At 41.8% G+C, this 19,105-nt stretch overlaps 1 protein-coding gene across 1 annotated transcript; it reads right to left on the bottom strand.

The window, feature by feature from the left end:
- Positions 1–971: 971 nt before the first annotated feature.
- On the bottom strand, positions 972–17,605 carry PLEK2 (pleckstrin 2). The gene is made up of 9 exons (XM_061611060.1): positions 17,309–17,605; positions 13,085–13,249; positions 10,979–11,160; positions 9,981–10,072; positions 7,336–7,523; positions 6,437–6,538; positions 4,583–4,666; positions 3,157–3,235; positions 972–2,446 (listed from the first exon to the last, which is right to left on the bottom strand). The coding sequence occupies exons 1-9, from the start codon at positions 17,354–17,356 to the stop codon at positions 2,319–2,321; spliced, it is 1,068 nt and encodes a 355-aa protein (XP_061467044.1). The 5' UTR covers positions 17,357–17,605; the 3' UTR covers positions 972–2,318.
- Between the last annotated feature and the right edge of the window lie 1,500 nt (positions 17,606–19,105).

The raw sequence follows: 19,105 nt of genomic DNA, 5'->3' as shown, positions 1-19,105 counted from the left end.
GGCAGCCTGGTATCAACTACACCTCATACGAAGGCTGCAACCCTACCTTCCTGTTCATCAGCTCCCACTGGTAGTACACGCCCTGGTCACCTCTCAATTGGATTACTGTAATGCGGTCTACGTGGGGTTACCCTTGAAAACGGTCCGGAAACTACAACTTATACAAAACGCAGTGGCTCGACTACTTACGAACAGTCACCGCCGGGATCACATCACACCAGTGTTGTTCGATCTACACTGGCTTCCAGTTGTCTTCCGGGCCCAATTCAAGGTGTTGGTATTAACCTTTAAATCCCTATACAGTCTCGGCCCAGTTTATCTAAAGGAGCGCCTTCAACGCCACCAATTATGCCGCCTGACAAGATCAGCCACACAGGGCCTTCTCTCAATCCCGCCGACAAAAACAGCTAGATTGGCGGGAACTAGAGAGAGGGCATTCTCAGTGGCGGCCCCCACCCTTTGGAACTTCCTCCCACAAGATCTACGGCACGCCTCTTCCCTAAATGTATTTCGTAAAGCCTTAAAGACCTGGCTCTTTCAACAGGCCTTTGGGATTTCCGGGGAGGGTTAACTTTTATGACTGAAATGCCTCTTACCCTGCACTAATATTGTTGTTGCTGCTGTATTGTTTATATATTGTATTAATGTATTTTATCACATTGTGTTTTAACTGTTTACATGTACGTCGCCTAGAGTGGCCATCGGCCAGATAGGCGACACATAAATTAAATTTTATTATTATTATTATTACTACTTAGGCTTGACCAATGGCCAAAAGCAGTAACCCTGTACATCAGCTTTTTCTCTGGTGATGACTGTCAAGTGTTCTTTTATGGAGTTACTTTCCACAGACAAACAGAAAAAGGCCAAATTTTGGCCTGTCCACAAGTCTCTGTGCTTTTGACATTATTAACATTTAAAGGCATACTATTAGTAGTTCATCAAGAGGATTTTTCATTTTTTTTGTGATTTTACAGCTACAAAATAAATAGTCAAATCAGAAATACAGAAAAATACAAATACAAGTCATACAAAAAATAAACATACAGGAGATCATTAAAATATACCCTAAACCGATATATTTTTGATAATTAATGTTCTGTAATGATACATCAATAACTAGCAATGTTAAATGTTTCCCAGGACACTTCTGGTTTGTTTGTTTAAAACAAGACACTGCTTGCCATACAGAAACTATTTTTCCAAATGATATTATGTTGGACATGCAGTTTGTAGTTCAATCTGCAGTCATTACCCATATTGACGTATCTAGCCTCCTTATCCTCTACAAATTAATTTCCCACAAGTAAAATGAAGAAAAGTATTAGACCAGCAATTTCCCCACCTCCCTCCTTCCATCACGTACTTCTGCCTATAATAAATAATATTTTCTGTTCTAGGGCCCCAAAATTTATTTTGCTTGCACTTGGGGAGGTACTGTTAACTTTGCCGTTTTGCAAAGTTTTCCTGTTTATGTTTTGATACCTTTAAACAAAAGGGTCAATTAACGTTTAGCAAACACCTTTCTTTCTAGCTCCTTCTTTCCTTTCTTGCAGGTAACCATTTTCTGCAGCCCCTTATCAGACCACAATGGAAAATATCTGCTCCTCTGATTTCTGAGTAGGCTCTCAGTCCTCCTTCTAAACTCATTCTCACAGACCCTCCCTCATATGTCTGACCCTAATCCGTTAATTCTCTACCCAAGTTCTGGGTCTTTTTTCCCTACATAAATACAAATACGCGCATGCGCTTCAATTAAAAAATATTGCAAATAGGTTTTCAAGCTCTTCCAGGGGTGTGTCTTTATGGACCAATCACCTTAAAGGGGTGGACTTGGAGGTGTGACAAAATGCAAAAGTGAAATAGACAAAAAAATAAAATGCCCACATGATGTCTGAAAATTTGGGTTTTGAAAAATAAATCTGAGCATAAACAGGACTTGTTTGGATCTCAAGGCCACCAACCGAATATGTAAAATGTGGATTTTGATATTAGGTATGGATGGACCCTACGTTTGTCAAACTCTGTGTCAGGCAATTTAGCTTCGTTCAGATGAAGGTACCTGGTCAAATATTCGGAATTCCAGAATGGTTCCAGGAAAATGATGCATAGTTATCTTGGATAACACATGGAGCCTGACTAAAATAGGCACACATTAAACTTCCTGCCTTCGTGGTATAGATTTGTCAGATGCAGGCTTCATGCTTGGCTGAAACAACTCATTCACACATATAAAAAACCAACCATTGTATACCCTCAAAGCAGCAAGCTAAGTCATGAGTTTCCCTTTGTCCTCCACATAAACCTTTGCACATTTCTTATGTTAGCTGTTTGAGGGCTTCAATCCAGCATGCTCTCTCTGCCTTGGAACTGGCCTGTATATAGTAGTGAATGTCATTCTTTGTGATGATTTTGAAGAGGTTGCCCTGCACATTTCCTTTCACTCCTGCAAAAAAAAAAAGAAAAAAAAGATGGGTGTGAGGATTAGCAAGACATAATGACAATCTCACAAGGGAGAGAGTTTGAATATGACATAGAGAGAAAGGAGACTGATTTTTCCATTTGACACAATGCAGTTTTGTTTTTGTTGATAAGAGGTAAGAGCATGTCCAACCACACTGCTATAAATACAGGTTTAATCTTAACATGACCTTCCCCAACATCCAATAACATGCCACGAAAGGCCAGTTTGCACAAAAAAGCAGCACCTCTTTTCTCCACGATACTGCCCTTCACCTGGGAATATGAATACTTGAGCCAGCTACTATATTTATAATAAAGAAGGCTCTTCCAGCCATTTCCATTGGCATAGTTGCCCTTTTTCAAGGTGTCCTAATTCATGCTTGAATAAGAGAAAGGGCAGAGGAGGCCTGGCCCCATTACCTTTGTAGCAGCTTCCTTAAATACTGTTTTCAGAAGGCTATAGTTGAGGAATAATCTAGCTAAACTTGGAGGATGTGGGGCTTGTGGATTTCATTATGACCACCACTATCATCATCGTATCTCCCATAACTGGAGTCCAAGCCCCAATATCTGAAATGGCTACAGCTGTCCCAGTTAAGCAGCTGATTCACACTAAGCTTTATCCATAAACAACAAAGGAACACGTAAAAAGCTCCATAACTGAAGGAACTACTTTGGCATGTTCATACTTGCCTGTTGGGACTCCATTATCTTCCAATGCTGAGACAAGGCAGCCACGGAGAGAGAATCCCCCAACTGGCCGGTTACCTTCCTATAAAGGGTGGGGGAAGAAGTCCAAAGAGAGTAATCTGAATTATATCTTCCCTGTAAAACATTTTATTTTGGAAAGGAAGGCAGGACAATGCGTTAGATGGCCACATCAGCAGAACTTGAAACTTGTCCCAGCCTGTTCCCGTTTAAGTGCATGCCTCTGTAGTAGTTTCCCAACGATATCCGCCTTACTGGAGATGAGAGATATTAATTGGTAAAGAGGGAGTATCTTGATTTAAAGAAAATATATACCTGCATTTCTCACAAAATGTTTTAATAATGGGGTTGAATTCTAAAGCCAAGGGTAAATCAGAAGTGCCTAGAAATTGTCTCATACAGTCAGATTATTTGCCCATCTACTTACTTTTAGTATTTATTAATTCAGTTTTTGAGTCACCTATGAAGAATATTCTCTAGGCAACATACGCAGCAAGCCAGATAAAATTAAAACATAAATTTAGTTTAAAAATCAATAAATCAATAAAACTAACCCAGCGCAGTGGCACAATGAAATCCCACCCAGACAGACACAAGTCAACCAATCCAGCAGTAATTGATCCAATTAGGACAACAAAACTCACCCCAGCAGCAAGAACTAACACTGGCCAAATTTTCATGATTCCACAGAGACTAAAAATAATATCAATATTAAAAGATTCTAGTCCAGCATTACCTACTCTGACTGACAGTGACTCTCCAGGGTATCTGGTAGAAGTCTTCCACATCACTTGCTACCTGATCCTTTTAAACAGTGAAAAGGGTATTTTCCCTCTCCATTTGCCGACGAGGTCTGAATTCAAACCATGTCTGCAAATGGACTTTGAAGGTGCACTGCGCATCAGGTATGGGGCAGGTGGGCGTGGCTTGCCAAAAACAGCCTCATGGATCAAATGGGGAGGCCTACCAAATGGCCAGTTTCCCACTGCTATTTTAACTGGAGATGGCAGGGATTGAACCTAGGGCCTCCTCATGCACAGCACATGTTATTTCAGAGCTGTGGCCCCTTGCCAAAACCAACAGTCTAAGCATGTTCATTTCTTCTTCTTCTCCAACAGGGAAAAATGGGTGCAAGGTACTATTGGGTTTCTTAAATGATGGCAAGGGGTATCACTGCTCATATACTGTTCCTGAATCAAGCATTCAAGCCTACTGTGTAGATTCAGCATCTCAGTAGCGCACTAGCCTACAGATGATATGAAACAGAATAAGACAGTCCAAATCACTTGAGTTGGCTGCATCTCAGCATGCCATATCTTTTTGTACCAACAGGGGCACAGCTCAAGAGGTTAGGTTTCCAGAGACAGAGAGAGAGAGGAGAGATTAATGTACTGGCAGTCGACTATCTCACCTTTGTGGGGTCATAATAGTGTAGAAAAGCAGGGTCCACTCTCAGAATAAAGCGCCTCACCTTCCAATTTTTTCTCTTGTGGCCCTAAAAGTTGAAAAGATTAAATCCACTTCATCTTACACCGCTCTTTGGCTGTAAACACACTAGTTGCCAGATAAAGCATTTCCACTTGCCACAGCTGGAGGGGGAATGAGTTGATCTGCCAATCAGTTGTGAAATCTCTTTGAAGCTGATTTTTTTTAAAAAAAATGCATTCAAGCTGCTCCCACCAGGTTTTACAGTAAAAAGGAATGGGGTTTGACTAGCGTCATGTGCCCCTGTTTTCAGAAGAGAAAGGTGGAGATGTACTGGAACCTGCAGAACAGCAAGTGTGTTTCTACCCTGAGTGTGTTTGTACTCACAGTTTGCCCTCCTAAAATGGCCTGCAGATCTATGTACACGGAGACATTTCTCATATCTCTGGTGCCACATTTTTTCTTCACAACAGCCCTGTGAAACAGGTTGAGCTGAGAGAAATAGTGTCTGTCCAAGCAAGTTAGACAAAGAAGTGTTATCTGAGCCAAAACTGAAGTCTTGTGCAACTTGCTAAGTCACTCGCTATATGTACTTCCTTTCCTGGCTGAAATAATTAAAACAATTCTTTATCCGAGTGGCAATTTTATGCTAGATTCAAATACATGTCCTTGGCTGTAAACACACTAGTTGGCAGATCAAAGCATTTCTATTAGCCACATCTGGAGGGGGAAACGGGTTGATTGCCAATCAGTTGGGAAATCTCTTTGAAGCTGAATTTAAAATAATACGCACTCAAGCTGCTCCCACCAGTAGCAGCTTTTACAGTAAAAAGGGGTGGGGTTTGACTAGCGTTGTGTGCCCCCGTTTTCAGAAGACAGAGGTGAAGATGCACTAGAATTGGCAGAACAGTGAGTGTGTTTCTTCCCTTTGAGAACCAAATTTGCTTCAGAATCAGAATACATACAATGGTGCACCTGGTGGGTCTGCTGTTTCATGGAACAGAAGATCCTATGTTTTACTGCAAATCATTTTGGAATTCTCTTGATTTCAGCATAAGGGGGAGGAGTTCTGATGGAGAATCACAAATCCAAAGGATCACTGAGTGGGTGCATAGATGTATAAGGGTACTTTTCAGGGGGATTCTCACCTCACTATTCACTGAGGCTTTTCACAATGTTCTCTTGATTCCATTGTAACCTTGAAGTGCACTGAAGTGCGTGGAAAACAACCAGGTTCCCAAAGCTATTTGAAATCTGTATACATAGCCCTTTGCCAGAAAATCAAAAGGCTTTCCTGGTCAGAAAATTGTTGATGATGATTATGGTTGGAAGAGCATTCCTTATATCACTGTGAAAACCATCTATACAATTCAGAAATACCATGAGGTCCAGCCCTTTCTCTATTGCATCACATCAGACTTCAGGTGAAAGACCATGTATCTAAATTCTCCTCCACCACAAACGTTATTTCCTCAAGGAAACGTTGCATATCAGCAAGAACATTTGGGTTGTATCCAATATTGCATGAGTGGCATTGCACTTGCACAACAGAACTGCCTCTCCTCTACCCGTGTGCCCCCAAATGCACTCTGGAGGGTCCCCAAACTCCAGGCAACAAGTTTTGAGGGTGCACAGAGGGCTGCAGGGGAGAGGAGAGGAGGGGGAAGTTCCATTGTGCAAGCAGACTTCTGTTGTATTAGAACAGCAGCATTAGATACAAGCCATACAGTTTAATGTTATTATCCAACTTTCTTCTAAAAAGAACTTAAAACAACAACAGTACAACATTCCCACTCCTTCCATTCTTTTCTTGCCAACATGATTCAGAAGACATGGTCACCTGTTTTATTAAAAAGCCTTGTTTTACAATGGTGCCACTCAGTTCAAGAATGTTAAGATGAATCTCTTCTTTGGAGGAGACTTTCTTCTTATAGCTTTCAGCCTGCAATTAAAATAAAAGATATTGGGAAATTTTGGAGTGGCAGTGGTAGAATCAAAACAAAATAGAAAAGTGCTCATTTCATCCTTTAACATGGAACTTCCATTCCTCAGTTTTAGAAAATTGCATCCTCAGAGCATTTTTTTTTTTTGGCCAGGCACAACACAATAAGCAGCAGGGCTGGTCTCAGCGCTTGGTATCCTCAGGCAGTTGCCAGGGCCCCAGTGCTCTTTAAGGACCCATTATTGACATCACCCCTAGCCTCCCCCCAATGGGAAGCAGCTGAATCTGTGAGCCATCCACTATTCTACTTACTCATAATTATATCACTCTGTGGCATTGTGGGAAATTAAGATGGCAGGCAGCTGACCACCACACACTGCATGTCTTAGCACTGTTGCCACCATTGCCAACATATAAGGCTGCTAGAGAGGCCCAGAGGACCTTTTGCTATTCTTTCCCCATAAGTCTGGAGCTGGACCTAACAAACAGTCACAGAAAAAGAAATGTATAAACTAGGTTTCGTTATGCAAGCACGAGCTGTTCCCATATTGTACCTATATGAATGCCAAGCTATACCTATTGTGTGTCCACACCCAATTCAAAGTCCAGCCACTCAGATAAATGCTTGGAAAGCATTAGAAAGTTCAAGATTTTGTGCAAGTTATCTTTCAACCTGTTTATCATTTGCCTGCAAATCTTTCCTACCAGTTTCCCCAGTGCGTGTACATGCTGCCACCATCACTTTTAATTGTTCCGATACGCAGAAAGACTTGACTTGCAGAAACCCCACCACTTACAAATGTGTACAGAGCTGTAGAGTCATCCAAAAACTGGTCAGCCAAATCACCATTCCTCATGGCTTCAACACTACGGGCTCCGACAGGCTTGGTGAAATTTTCATCCATCAGCATAGAAGCCAGGGTGACTGCTTCCAACCGGGAAGCTGCAAAACTATTAGAAATCAGCCAGTCCACCAGGATAGAGCCTGAAAAGAAGAAATGAAAATGTTAAGGCATGCAAAAAAAACAGCATGCTGCTTGCCAACCCCTAAGATAGGTAGAGGCATCCAGTACTCATCCTTGAACAAAGAAATGAGTCTGAAATTATAGAGGAACTTCTCTAACCAACTCAAAGAGCAGACATTTGCTTGCATTTTTCCATAAACTTGGTAGGTAGCACCATCTTTCCGGATAAGCTTGTTCTTGGCCAGCCTGGCATTTTGCTGCCTGAGGCAAAGGACAAAATGGTGCCTCCTCATTCCATGTACCAAAGCTGACGGGACTAGCAGTTGAATCTAATTTCAGCACAAGCAATGGAACAGCATCCTCCCCGGCACCTGAGTGCAGCAGGCTAGTTAAGAGGGTGCATGGCAGGCTGTGTGGCACAGACAGCTCTGTCTCTAGCAAAGAGGAATGACCAGGGGGCCTGAGGCAATTGCCTCACTGCCTAATGGTAGGACTGGCCCTGACCTTATTCCACTTCTTCTCTTTTGGAACCTTGGACTGAGGCCCAAGATAGACACGACATATAAGGTTGCTTCCAGCCTACAATTCCCTAATAACATCTGATGAAAGACAAAACATGAGCGGCTATCATCACTTTCCATTTTCTTATCCAGCCCTGCAAGCATCAGCTAACCAAGAATATGTGTGTGCGTGCGTGTGCATGGGGGGGATATCATGTCAGGTGTCTTTTACTAACTTTTACAAGAGACTGTGAGGTCCATGGCTGGCACAATGGCGATATCCCCATAACATCTGTTTTAGGCTTGAGATTTGTGGCTTAGTCCAGGTAGAAAAAGATTAGGGATTGTGGACAAAAAAGGGGAAGGTGTGTATGTGTGTGCATAAAGGAGATGATGATGACATCATCATAATAATCTGACCTTGTTAGTTGCTTGTTACATAGAAAAGTCTCCAAGGGACTTACAATATGTTTAAAAACATAAGCAAAACTACATTTGAATATAAACACATTTACACAAAAATACATGCAATTCATAAATGATACCAAAAATAAGAGGTGTTGGGGCTCAAGACTATTTCCCCCCCTTACATTTTAATCCTGCCCCTCCTCCATGGAGCATAAGGACAGTGTAGATGGGTCATCCTCATCCCATTTCACCCTCATAACATCCGGGTTAGACTGATTAGTCCAAAGTCAGCCAGTGAGCTTTATGACTGAGTAGGCAATTGAACCCAATTTCCTTGGTCCTAAACCAACACACTATTCCAATTAGTGGGTAACCAACATGGTGCCCTCCAGATGCTTTTGGACCAACTCCCATCATTCCTCATGTTGGTTATGCTGGCTGGGATTGATGGGAGTTGTAGTCCAACACCAGCTGGAAGACACCATGTTGGCTTCAACCACTACACTATACTGGTTCTGGAAGCCACACCCACTAATGTGGAAGTACCTCCATCTAATCTTCGACATATGGAGTGCGATTGTAGCTACTTGTGGAAGAAAAAGCATTGAAGATGTATGTGATGTTCCTGTATTAATGTAATTATGGTAAGTGCTGTTTATATAGAAGACATATGGTAAGTGGAGTGAAAGAGGAGGGGGGAGTACATGAGCAGTAGAATGCTGGATGATTGGCTGAGCGTTTGAATAGCTGGGAGTATAAATGGAAGAATGACAGTTGAATCTGGGTGGGTGTTAGTTGGTGGATGTGAGAGGAAGAAGGTGTTTGGTGCTGGATGTCAGGAGGGTGTGGAGAAAGAGGGAATGGGAGTTCGGATTAATAATAAGTCAAGTACCACAGGAATAGATGAAACCATACGCTTATGTAACATTATAAAAGTAATCTTGTTATTTCTGACATTTAATAAATACTATTTTGGTTTACCGAAGGCCTGATCCTTGGCTGGGGTTTTCACAGACCAGAAGGGAGGGCAAGGTAATTACCAAGGCTGAAGGGAAACAGTAACGAATGGTGGCAGCAGTGAAGAGAAGAATAATAACATTACAAGTATCCAGCGCAACCCAGAGTTATATGAGTTATCTATATAGATACCAAGGGGGTTGGGAACAGCATACGCACGCAGTCACAAAAGTAACCAGATAGAGAGAGACTCAGGCAAAGTCTCTGGGAATATTGGTTACAGGACGTGACGGGTGGTGCTGCCTAGCAGGGGGATCTAGTGAGATCTGTGCTAGAGCGGAGAGAGAAACCATATAAAGGACAGTCCGGACTGGTGGAGTCCCTGGTGGTGCCTAGTGAAAGGCAGTAGCCACAAGCAGGTAGGAACCTGACAGGGAGAGCCAGGGAAGGGCGTCACAATGTGTTCTCTCATTTCTCATGTCTCAGGGCTGAGCCCTAATAATGAAAACAGGTTCTGAAGCTGTACCATGGTAGACCTTGGCAGAAAGCAACTTTCTTTTGCATCAGAGAGTAATGAAGCACCAGGAGGTTGGCAACAAGGGGCTTGCCTACCTGTAAAGCTTTCTTTATATGTGCTGCCTTGTTCTGTGTTGGGAGTCAGCTTAATTCCATTGCTGGGGTCATGCATTTTGTCCACAATGTGACTGCAAAAAAACCAAAAAAGGGTTAGCATTAAGCAAACAGAGACTCTGGTTTTGTCAAGTTACCAAAATTAGTGTCTCAACTCATGCAGCCAATAAAGAGCACTGGCTTCAGTCCAAAGTAGCCCAGGTGTGAGTGGAAGCAATTCCAGTTACACACAGGAAGGGACCATCGCACCACCCCCAGTTCTCCATACTTCATTTAATCCCATTCCAGATATTGTACAGTATCTCCTTTTAGGCTCGGGACTTCATGGTACTAGAGGGGGCTCCCTCTTTAGATGGCACAGTTTATTACTTCACTTCAAAATGTTGTAAGCCCACCCCGCTGTATTTGGGGGTCCTCCTGCTCATTTTACTGAATGGCAGCCAATGGTTCCTGTAGGAAAGATTCTTTCCTAGGGTTTTGCCTACTGGTCCCAAATGCTGGGTTGTGGAGAATGGAAAAGGGATGGTAGTAGGATGTGCCCTTTAAGCACACAAGCTTGGTTCACATGCAACACGAAGCCAAACCATAAGCCTGTATGCACGAGTGTGCTGAGAGGAAAAATCATGGCCAATTTACTCCTCAGCTGGTCCTGCTGCACTTCCCAGAGCTAAGCCATGTTACAGCTGAACCAGGCTGGCAGTTCATTGAGTCCAGACAAACCATGAGTAATACGCCAAGGATAAACCTTGGCTACAGCTCATGTTTTGTCCACAGTGAGACAAATCACCAGCCAAAGTTCAGACATAATGCTATGGGTACCATAGCAACAGCCGGACTGGAGAAGGAGTGAAGCAGCTGCGATTTTTTGCTGTGAGCACGTTCACATTTAGCCATGGTTTGGCCTAATATTATGTACAAACTGGGCTGCACGCACACCAAAAATTGTAGGAAAGCAGATGGAGACATTACTTAAGACTTACTTCAGGCTGATGTGCGAGGGCAGTTTGAAGGAATTTTTCATGAGGTGAAGTTGCTGGACTTGCACTGGGTTGCCAGCATGAATAGCACCAGTTATATCCAGAGCCCAAGCATCACGCTCTTCTCGAGAGCAAGTGTCAAGGAAATATTCTGTGTTGGTTTTTGTCTTCAGTTTAATGACCAACTACCAAAAAAAGAAAAGAGCACAAGAAATAACAGGATTTATATTATTTGCTAGAAACAAACAGTGCTCTACATCACTCAGAAATAGTTACTGAAATTCTAACTGAGGAAGAAAGAGACTCTGAACAGCTTTAACATTTTTGGTCATAAGGTATGATCAATCATTCCCCCAGGTTAAGAATATGAAAAGCTAGTTTAATGCAAGCATTATAACATTCAATAATTACATTAAATTAGATCTGACCCAGACAATGACAATATTCCTGGAACCCATTCACCCACAGGGGGATGGGAACCACTGCAAAGCCAACGAACTATTTTTCCTTTATGCTTCCTTTGCCTCCATGGTTTGAAATCAACCTGCATGGGCAAAGGAAGTGGTGTTTGCAGTCATTGCCAATTAGAAACCACAACCCTGGTTTCAGCAGAGACCAGCTCCAGGTGGAAACTTGCAAATGGAACCAAATCCTGTGGGACTTGCATTTAAAAGGTACTGGATATAAGCTCTGCTTGCCAAGGACCAATTAGGAGTGCACTTTAAGGCTCCCAATTGTTCTTTTGCAGCCACATCTTTATCTGCCCCACACCTGACAAAATATATAATAGCAGCTGTGGCCCAGGTGGGAAAATGACTCCTGCTGGGCCTAATTTGGCCCACTGGCTAGAGCAGCCTTTCCCAACCAGTGTGCCTCCAGATGTTGTTGGACCACAATTCCCATCTTTCCTGACCATTGGCAATGCTGGCTGAGGCTGATGGGAGTTGTGGTCCAACAACATCTGGAGGCACACTGGTTGGGAAAGGCTGGGCTAGAGGTTCCCCACTGCTGCAATAGCGGTTATGCAGTCTGTTTTTGCTGTGGCTATTTCAAAGGGTAAGATGAAAAATTAACTTGAATATATAAAGTTAAACTGCCCTGGCATCATATCTTCATTTGTGAAGAATGGATGACAGAAACCAATGGCTACTCCCGTGCCAGCATGCCCAGATGACAAGAACTTCTGGGGTACTTCTCTGGGGATCCCTGGCATCAGAGATTAGGCAGGTGGGGCTAGAGTCAGAGCCTTTTTAGCTGTGGCTCCCCAGTTATTGAGAGCCAGTGTGGCGTAGTGGTAAGAGTGTTGGACTATGACCTGGGAGACCAGGGTTTGAATCCCCACACAGCCATGAAGCTCACTGGTTGACCTTGGGCCAGTCACGGCCTCTCAGCCTCAGAGAAAGGCAATGGTAAACCACCTCTGAATACTGCTTACCGTGAAAACTCTATTCATAGGGTCGCCATAAGTCAGAATCGACTTGAAGGCAGTCCATTTCCATTTCCCCAGTTATTATGACACTAGCTCATCAGAACAGCATACCTGGCACCTACTCTCATCTTTAACTTCCAAGCAACATCTTTTTTCCCTCCTAGGCTTAAAAAACTATATAAATGGTAAATATAAAAAAGGTAGATTTATCATGTCGCTCACTGGCATTTTTAACTGTTTTCATTGGATTGTGGTATTTTTGTTTTATTGTAGGGTTTTTTAAAATTTCCCTGGGATATTTTTTAAAAAGATAAATAGATAGTGCAGTATATAAATGCTCCAAATTAAAACAACAACAACAAGATAAAGTTTCATATTTGGGCTTTTCTCATTCCAGGTTTTTCTACTGTACTGTGCCCTCCCTAGCTAAACAAGAGAAAATATGATAGATTTATGATGGGATCTCACAACATTTCCCCAAAGCTTAGAAGTTGCTTCAACTGGCATGAGAGAGTTCCTAGTTTCACACCCCTCTTCCTAGTTAAGATGAGATGGTCTTGGCCAATATGACCCACAAATTCCTGGAGCCAGCACTGCCCTCTTCTGCTCTGTTCCTCTCATTTTCTAGAGCTGACACTACAAGAATAATTTATACCAAATAGAAAGAGCATTGGACATACCGGCCTGTTCTCGTACTCCAAACATGGGCAAGTCATAGTGCAGCCATCCAGAAGAATCCTACCCTTTGGAGAAAGCTCTTTCTTTCCTCCCACAATCTTATAATAGAGCAGTCTGTCTTGGAGAAGAACAAACCATCTTACTTTCCAGTTGTGGACAACATGTCCCTGCAAACAAAAGGCGACAATTCTAGGGATGGCTTATAAACAACATTTATCTGCTTCGTTTTTGCACACCCATGAACTTTTTACTCACTGCAATAAATTGATAAGTTATTTAACCTCTAATGTGCTCTTGTCTGGAGGGACTTTAACAGAATCCTTACCTTCAGGGCCTTTCCACACAGTAGCGGCAGGTGGCCCCATGTCAATGGGGCAATGGAATCCACTCCATTGGACAGCTGAAGCATCTTCGACAACTCCTTGAAAGTTCGGACTAAAACTTGGAGTGGATTCTACTTCCCACCTACATAGAGACACCAGCTGCCACTATTTCCACATATTCAAGGTATATCCCAAATGTGGTTTAATCATTATGCAGTGTTCCTACAAGGTAGCACTTTTTCCTTTTCCTTTTATTTTATTTTGTTTTATTTTATTTTAAATACATATATGCTGTTTTTCACCATCTAGATCTCAAAGTAGCTTACAATTATAAAAATATACAAAATTTTAAACCTCAGATATTTAGCCATTCTGCCCATGCTTGCAATCTAAATAGACACAGAACTTAGGAACATGTGAAAATAATATAATCTTGTGGGTTTTCGTTAGAACATCTGGTGACTATTTTAAATAATCTGAAATGGGAAGTGTCATGGTTTCTAGGCCTCAGCAGTTTTAGGTCTTTAGACTGGCACGGAAACATCAAATTGGGGAAGTATGATTGTTTTGAGCTCTCAGCAAGATTAGGTGAATACATAACCAGGATGAGCTCATGCTGGGAAGGAGTATCAGAATTCTGGGGTGTAAGTCAAAGTCACATGTGGTGAAAGAGGGATAGTCAGAGAGCCAATGGGGTACTACATTTGAAGTACACCTCCTTATATGGACTCCAAGGTTTAAGAATGGCATACAATGGGGTAGATAGATAGATAATTTATTGCGGTCATTGACCAATAAAACAATGGGGTAAGAACATGAGTTTAGGGCTGGCGTGATGGGCTACCAACCCTGTGGGCTACGAACTGGAGAGTATGGGATCCTGGGCTGACAGGTCACCAGTATTATCTTTAATCTCTACTATGTAAGAAATGACATTTGTTTCTTCTTTATATGCTCGTGTGACTTTCTTCTTTGAAATGGTTATATGAAATTGTGTCAAGCTTTTGTCTATCTTTGGCTTAGAATTAAAACTTGTTCCAGGCATAATCTCATTTGTTCTTATCGTGCTATAAATCCTGCAAGTGACCAAGCCCCCAGGACAAGTAAAAATGGTAATAAGGTACCTAATCAACATCTCCTGAAGTTAAATTCCTACACTCCCATCAACTTTTAAAGATAACTTAAAATTAAAGTGCAAATCTGTGTGGCACATTTGAGCAATGAATGGAGTTTGAACAAGCATAAATGGAATTATGCTGCCCTGCTCATCATGAACAATACAAAAAATAACCCCAATAGTTAATCCATCACATTTTGACAACCACAATCCAGACAGTTTTTATAAAGGCTATAGAGCATCCTTTCCCAACCAGTGTGCCTCCAGATGTTGTTGAACCACAATTCCCATCTTTCCTGACCATTGGCAATGCTGGCTGAGGCTGATGGGAGTTGTGGTCCAACAACATCTGGAGGCACACTGGTTGGGAAAGGATGCTATAGAGCATCCTTCCCCAATCTGATTCCCTCCAGACATTTTGGATTATAGTTCCCTTCACTCCTAGCCATTAGCTCTGCTGGCTAAGGCTGATGGGAGTGCACCAGTTTGTGAAAGATTGCTATATCTTCCATGAAAAATATTGCATTTGTATCAGTGCAAAATAAGCACTTTGTTCAGAAAAATGTGATACCCCTATAACAAAAGAGCAACCTGGGCAGTGTTCACTGAATATCAGAAGATTTATTTAATTCAACATAGTGTTCCAAGCACAAATACTCCAGGAAAATTGTACAGGTTAAGGGCCACTCCACTAGTTAAGGACCACTTCACAGTAGGAATCAATATGAAAATCACATCCATATTTTCCCATTTGATCTTACACAGATTTTCCTCTATACGTACACACAGTGGGAAGCTACACTCCCACATATGCACAGGATCAGACATGATAACCTATGTAGGCTTACTGTTAATTTCCTCATGGAAGTATGGATCAGCTCTCAGTTGCATTGTATATCCTCTTCTTAACCTGTAATTGTTTTCAAGACTTTATAGCCTTGAGTACTTGCGTGTATCATTGACAACTTGATGGAACTTCTCCTTTGGATCACGAGATCTCACCTGTGACTAAACTGCTCAGAGTATGCCCTGCTTACTCCTTTAAACTTAAGAAGCGGCTCGCTCTCTTTACCTGCCAACTGATCCCAAGTCTGCTGCTTTCTAGACCAAAGGAAGAGGAAGCTTTGAGCAGGGGATTCACATCTATACTATTTATTGTCTGTCTTTTGTAGTACATCATGCATATGATGGGTACTTTAGGGATAATGAAAATAGGTGAGACTTGCAATACATTCCTGCAATGCAGAGTGCTCCCATCACAGTGTCAGCCAATCGGGCATGTCCTCTTCCAGAACACCTCCCCCCTATCTGATTCCCCCTTTAATATTAAGGCAACATACCATGTCCACTGAGTATTGGGCTATTTTTCAGAAAGTTTCTCCACTTGGTTTTATTTATTTTGTTTTTACTTATGTGTAACCCTGCTCCTACCTCCCATCTTGAGTGTGTGGATGGTGCTGCTTTGGTTACATAAGGATAGGCAGACCGAGTTCACTATTAGTATATATTAGATGGTGATGATGACCAAAATGGATAAAAGGCATGGAATATTAGCCTGACAGATCCAATTGAAAAAATAAAAATAACTTCTGGAGGGGTGCTTAACCCTTTCCCTACCTATTGTTTTTCCACTCCAAATCTCACCTCTACCCACCCAGCAGCTTCCCCTCTGTCACGAGAATTTCCACACGTGTGTTCGCCCTTGCACACAGTACTGTTCCTATTATACAGATGGGAATTGAGGGGTGGGGAAGATGCTGTTTCGCCCAACTAATCCATGGTAGAAGTGAAAAAAATCCGTCTCCCATAAATCCAACTCCAAATTTCTAGTTGTTAGACTTCAGTGATCCTCAGCAGGGCCTACCCTAGAATGAAGCCGGGTGAAGCAGGCTGGCTAAAGCAGTAGAATTTTTGTTGTGGGGGAAGGGGAGAGTAAATGAAGACAGAAATAGATGTCTGAGAGTTTTTTAAGTTATGGGCCCAAGGACCGGGGGGGGGGGGAATATCTTTTGGTACACCACCTCGGGCAGCAACATGTCTGGGTGTCCCTCAGGATTTGCCTCTTATAACAGAGGGAGCACACCACATATGTAGGGTAGGCTGGAGTGCTAGCTTTGTAAATCCAGAAATTCAATCATGGATCTCCTGCATCATCTGTAATTTAGCCCTCAGACATTAGCAAAGAGAAAACATCTTGAACTGGATACCTGGTTGGAAATTAGGGTGGATTTGTTAGCTCTTCTGAAGATTTGATACAGGCAATGACAGATGAAGAGAGGTGCTATGTTTCAGGTATAGCTAAAGGATAATATGAAGAAGTGGAGCTAGATTTTGAATCTGGAAGGCTTCTAGCATAAATTGAATGCACACAATAGTAGATTAGGATCAAGATGAGCAGACAGGTAGAGCAAGGAAAACTAGATTGTTGCCCTGACCTGTTGCACTCTTGGTCAGAAGGGTTGTCCGTAGGGAGAGTTGCATGATTCTGAGCAGAACTTGTATGCGTTCAAGACTAGACCTGATAGTGAATGAGATGCTGCAGGTCAGAGCAAGAGAGGAATGTTACTGGAATGTAAGCATGGTGCTCCAATGCTGTGCCCAAACCTGGCTTGTACATCCTTTGCCTGGCTGTAGGAGACTTCCACTTTAGAAAAGCAATTGTCTGGGAACATGTAATTTCTGACATTTATAACTCTCTCTCCTTCCAAAAGTAAGGCAAACACATTTTTTTAAATACGAGGTTGCAAATACGAATTCACCTAGAGTCAACCGTGACCGCACCTTACCTTTTTAACAAGAAAGCCTTCTTTCAATAATCCACTCCCTTCTTCCATGCCGACCTTACAGCCAATAGGTAGCCAATCCACCTTCGGAGAAGTCTGCAAGCAACTGCAAGCCTATCCCCTCTGCGTGTGAAGTTTTAAAAGGTAGACTGACTTTCTTAACCACCTCCTCCTCCGCCGTGACGTTGACTCCCCTCCCTGCCCCGGAGACAAGAGGCAAACAGTGAGCTGGCACTGAGAGAGCACCTGTCCTGAAGGGAATGCAAAACAGGGAAAGTTTAACAGGGCCATTCTGCCATAGCACTGCGACTTGAACGGATCAAGCTCATTGAATGACTCAGAGAAGAGTAATCAGCCATCTGGATTACACAACACAAGAAGAAGTCAGAAGAATCTGTAGGTGGAAGCCCAAGGAAGGACTGATGGTTAACCCTGTCTTGTTCCCGGGGCATTTCCAGTTTTGATTATGATTACCTCCATGTACTATATCCTAAAAAAAGTACCAGTGATAAAAACACTGTGGTTACCACAGGACTACATAGAAGTTTATACGAAAGGGATTTTCCTTTGCTGTAGGGAAAAGAGTAATGTTAACACATTGGACATACTGGGTCCCTCCCCCCAAAAGCTATTCCCCAGGTGTATAAAAATAAGTGTTTACTTATAAATTACATGACTATAAAATGAAAATCATTGGTTGTATCCTATTCAGCATTTCTGTCTGCTTCTTGGTTTTCTCCTTTAAAAAGTGCCTAAGACTAATACAGCTAAGTATATACTTTGTTATATGCGTAACCATAAAAAAAATCTGATAAAGTCATCACAAAATTTTTAAAATTAATATTAACAATCATACACAAGGAGAAGAGGTAAAGGGCAGAGAAACAGTCTTCAAGGGAAATGTAAATTGTGTCGGATTAATAAATGGTAACTGGTTATTCTCAATGCTTTGTGTGGCCAGTCATCAAGTATTGGAGACTTTGGGCTTCTTCCATTCTTGGCTTGTAACCAGAGCAGCCTGCTTTCCAACATAATGCTTTATGGCTGCAATCTTACATACATTTACATGAGAATAAATCCCAAGGAACACAGTGGAACTTACTTTTAAGTTAACATACATAGGATTGCATTGCAACTAACACCCAACAACTGATAGATCTATAGATAAGTTTTGTTAAAGGTTTTCATTGTGTCAAATCTTATTCTAGTAGTGTAGGTCACAGTTTGGGGCAAAAGTCTAGCATAGAGGAATATAAATTATTATAAATTAGAGGAATATTTTAATATTTTATTATTTTAATATTTTTTAATATTTTAGTATTTGTATTTAATGTTGTAAAGATAGTTATATGTTCCATCTTTTTTTCAAATTACTTTTGATTTGTGTTTAATATGGGCTCATTATGTTAATCTTGCTTTTGTTGTATGTTTAAATTGTTGATTTGGTGATTAGGTGGTTTTTAAATTGAACGTAAATATATTTTATTTGATGTACACCGCCCAGAGAGCCTTGCTATGGGCGGTATAAAAAATTAAATAAATAAATAAATAAATAAATTTATATGCCGCCTTAACCAGTGGGCTGTTGCAGTGTATTTAAAGCACATTAAAGCCAGTAGTATAGCAGCAAATTCAGAAGGGCAGAGTCCCTTCATGTTATTCACACCCTTTCATGTTAGTCACATTACTACACCCCTGATTAAAGCACATTATTTTCCCCAAAGAATCCTGGGAACTGTAGCTTATCCCTCACGGAGCTACAAAGTCCAGCACCCTTAACAAACTAGATACAACTAGATA

The sequence above is a fragment of the Rhineura floridana genome, chromosome 2 (genome assembly GCF_030035675.1).
Source record: "Rhineura floridana isolate rRhiFlo1 chromosome 2, rRhiFlo1.hap2, whole genome shotgun sequence".
In the NCBI taxonomy this organism is placed as follows: domain Eukaryota; kingdom Metazoa; phylum Chordata; class Lepidosauria; order Squamata; family Rhineuridae; genus Rhineura; species Rhineura floridana.
The sequence above is the reverse complement of the archived record's forward strand: the minus strand, read 5'-3'. Positions and strand labels throughout refer to the sequence as shown.

Excerpts from the sequence above, each read along its gene's own strand:
- PLEK2 (XM_061611060.1), bottom strand. The coding sequence starts at position 17,356 with ATGGAAGAAGGGAGTGGATTATTGAAAGAAGGCTTTCTTGTTAAAAAG. Across the intron at positions 6,539-7,335 it reads CTACAGCTCTGTACACATTT|GCTGAAAGCTATAAGAAGAA; the intron begins GTAAGTGGTGGG and ends TTTTAATTGCAG. Across the intron at positions 4,667-6,436 it reads AAGGCTTTTTAATAAAACAG|GGCCACAAGAGAAAAAATTG; the intron begins GTGACCATGTCT and ends TTCAACTTTTAG.